The sequence below is a fragment of the Thalassophryne amazonica genome, chromosome 9 (genome assembly GCF_902500255.1).
Source record: "Thalassophryne amazonica chromosome 9, fThaAma1.1, whole genome shotgun sequence".
Classification (NCBI taxonomy): domain Eukaryota; kingdom Metazoa; phylum Chordata; class Actinopteri; order Batrachoidiformes; family Batrachoididae; genus Thalassophryne; species Thalassophryne amazonica.
In genome coordinates this window covers 107,208,553-107,212,181 of record NC_047111.1, presented here as the reverse complement: position 1 = coordinate 107,212,181, position 3,629 = coordinate 107,208,553, and the positions used below count along the sequence as shown (strand labels likewise).

General features: G+C 39.0%; 1 protein-coding gene across 1 annotated transcript in view; it reads left to right on the top strand.

The window, feature by feature from the left end:
* Positions 1-401: 401 nt before the first annotated feature.
* The window catches only part of micu2 (mitochondrial calcium uptake 2), a 20,236-nt gene continuing 17,008 nt past the window's right edge, over positions 402-3,629 (top strand). The window contains exons 1-4 of the mRNA XM_034178932.1: positions 402-677; positions 1,326-1,455; positions 3,204-3,235; positions 3,316-3,391. Coding sequence (XP_034034823.1) covers positions 480-677; positions 1,326-1,455; positions 3,204-3,235; positions 3,316-3,391 — 436 coding nt within the window. The 5' untranslated portion in view covers positions 402-479. The remainder of the gene's footprint in view (positions 678-1,325; positions 1,456-3,203; positions 3,236-3,315; positions 3,392-3,629) is intronic.

The window sequence follows — 3,629 nt, the reverse complement described above, 5'->3', positions numbered from 1 at the left end:
CTGTTTCTTTCTCTTTTTGCTCTGTATGCACCACTCTGCATTTAATCATTAGTGATTGATCTCTGCTCCCCTCCACAGCATGTCTTTTTCCTGGTTCTCTCCCTCAGCCCCAACCAGTCCCAGCAGAAGACTGCCCCTCCCTGAGCCTGGTTCTGCTGGAGGTTTCTTCCTGTTAAAGGGGAGTTTTTCCTTCCCACTGTAGCCAAGTGCTTGCTCACAGGGGGTCGTTTTGACCGTTGGGGTTTTACATAATTATTGTATGGCCTTGCCTTACAATATAAAGCGCCTTGGGGCAACTGTTTGTTGTGATTTGGCGCTATATAAAAAAAAATTGATTGATTGATTTTATAAAGGGCGTTTACTATAAAGGGCGTTTAAATGTTGACAGTGTGTGGGCGTGGCTTTGTGCGGAGAGCATGGCTAAGGAAGTAGCGGTTAGCTTAGCTTGTAGCTTTTGTACTCTTTAGTGAAAAAAAAAAATGAGTAGCTGGAGGAGAGTTGCTGCTGTTCTGATGAACTTTGTGAGGGGTCCTCGGTCTGTGAACACTTTAGCCCCACACCGTGCTGTAGGAGCGGCTGTTTTGGGCTCAGTCGTCGGTACTGGAATGATTTGTTATCGGAGCTTTTATGCTAACAGCAGGACGCTGCCCTTCGTCGTTCATGCAGAGCAACAAAAAGTGAGAACTTCGTTAAAACGTCACTTTTATCACCATCATTTAAAAATTTCACTCGCTGTGCGTGATATAAAATACAGAAAGGGCTTAAGCATAGTCTTGTTTATTTTTAAGTTATTTCATTGAATAAAGTTTTTTTTTAATAAAGTTATTTCCATGAGTAAAATTTATTATTTCAGTGAGTAAAGTTTATTTTTTTATAAAGTTATTCAACGAGTAAAGTTTATTTTTAAAGTTCTTCAATGAGTAAAGTTTTTTTTTTTTTTAAGGTAGTGGATAGTTACAGTAACCGTAAATATGTGTTGGTAGGTCACGTGACATCGTCCCAAATAACCCAAGTCTTCAAGACATGCTTGAACTGAAAGAATAACTGAAACAAGAAATGTTGGTTGAAATGAAGGGAAGTTCTTCAATGAGTAGTTTTGTTGTTGTTTTTGTAAAAGTTCTTTCACTAAATAAAGACACGATGTGTAGATAGTATATCTAAGTAACCATAAAGGGTCACCGTGCTCCTCCATCAGATCATCTAAAATGTCCACTTAAGCTGTGAACAGCGGCAAGCAAAATAAGATTTGAGAATCTCTTCCATACAAGCTACAATATTCAAGCAAACCCATTTATTTATTTGTTTTACAACTTGTGCCATTTCAGGAACCGACAGCACCATACCTGTCTGCCAGAAAGATTCGTTTCATCCAATTTGCCTCGGTGGTTTATGAACAGGAGCCCTACATGACCCCGAGGGACTTCCTGTTCTCTGTAATGCTGGAGAATGTTGACCGTAAGCAGCACCAAGAAACAGTTTTATTGTTATTTTTATTTATTTATTTATTCATTTATTTATTACAATCCATCCATTTTATAAACTTGCTCATTCCAGTTAAGTGTCACAGTAGGCTGGAGACTATCACAGCAGTAATTGAAAGAAAGAAAAATATCAAGCTCTAATCAATTGAAAAACAGTTTCTACCCAACTGCTGTTAGACCTTTGAATGCCACTGGAACCAAATAGCCAGGTCACATGCCACACTTGAAATGAGTGCAGTTTTTGATAATAATACAATAACATGCTTTTGGAGGGTGGTATGCATTTTCAGAGGCCCCACATTCATGCCCAGTTGCCCAAAATGACCGATATTCGCCCTAGATAGACGAGGGTGAATATCGATTATTGTGGGCGACTAGCCATGAACGGAGGGACTCAGAAAATGCATACCGCACGACAACAGCATGTTATTTGCATTATTATCACTTACTGAGATACACAACGTGTAACGCGTACATAAAAAGTTGGCTCACTTTAACTTTTGTCGTGTCAGCTCGCGTGTGCTGCTCTCCAAATTGGCTAGTGCGTCCTCATCAAGCTGGCTGCTTTGGCTGCTGTTCTTTGTCGGATTATCAATGAGAAAATCATCCATATTGGGAGCAACACGCACTTCTCGCCTTTTTATCTTTTCCTCTGCGGACAGTTCTTGGGCTGCACGCGCTATGACGTCATTTGTTTACGCACAGCAGGCGGGTATGCCGATACTTGTTCGCTACTGCGGGCGGGTATAGCCAGGTAGCGTCGACGTAAATCTACACTACCAGCCTAACAGTAAAGTGATAATAATGTCCAGTATCCATTACCACTAAAATATCCACCGTTTTGTACATACCTTTCTCTTTTTATATATATATATAAAATCTTTTTTGCAACTACGTACATTTGTTTAATTTGTGCTTTGAACACACCTTTTCCATTCTGTTAAATTTTTATGTTTATTTTCTTTCTTCCCCAGACCTTTTAATGCTGCATATGTTTTACTCAGGTTTTTATTTGCACTGAATGGCTTGCACCTTACCTTTCGTTACACTTGTTACAATGACAATAAAGAATCTGAATCTACATTGGGTGAGAGACAGGGTACATCCTGGACAGGCTATTATTGTGTTGCAGGGCACAATTAACCATTTAATCTGTGCCATATTGGAATATTATTTCTATAAAATGGCGTAACTAACTATCTTGCTATTTGTGTTGGGTTTTTGTTCCCCTCCCCCCAATATTTACATTCCAGCATAAAAGAGCAAATTGTCACATTTGGGATACTGGAAGAGGTCGAGGTTTGATATTTTTCTTTCTTTAGAATATGTTTTGGCTTTTATACCCCAAAGATAGTTGTTGTGCATCTAATATCTAGATATGGTAAATACAATAGTCTTCATTTTTAGAATTGTTTGGCACTGACATGATCCCACAAACGCTCACATAGGTGAACCATGGGAGAGTCTACAGTTATATAAGCTCTGTCTTCAAATTCAAACTCCATGACCTTGTTACCTTTGACTCCCCAAAGGTCCAGCCAGAGGTGACCCTGAGTGTTTCTCTGTGGATAATCCACCATATGTGACAACACAGCTGTTACATTGTAACTGACCCTTAAAATAACTGACAGCTGTTGTATGAAAATGTTTCACATATTGTGGCTATGTTTCCATTAATTTGTGCTTGTTTGAGTAATAGTTTTGTTTTCTTGTTTCTTGTAGGAAAGTTGCAAAAGCGAACTTTAACAAAGGAGGTGTGTTTACAGCATCACTTGCAGCTGCACATGTGAAGCACAGTTTGTCAGGATAACTGTGTCTCGTGACTTGTTTGTAGGAAGTTAATAAGATGCTGGATGCTGCCGCTAAAGCCCGGTCTGGAAATGATCTGTTCAGAAACTTAGGTGACAGTGGTGAGTAATCACTCTGGCAACAAGAGAGCAGATATTACGCAAGATGAGTAATTTACTTTTTGAAGATACGTAATTTGCCTCATCTTTTCGTCATCTTAACTCTAAACCATTCAAGATAAAATGATTTGTAACATTGCGAGGCAACTGCAAACTGCCCAGCACTTTTTCTTTTTTCAACTACCCACACTCTTTGCTTAATATTTTTACAAGACAATGTTATGTTCTTGAAGCATCATAC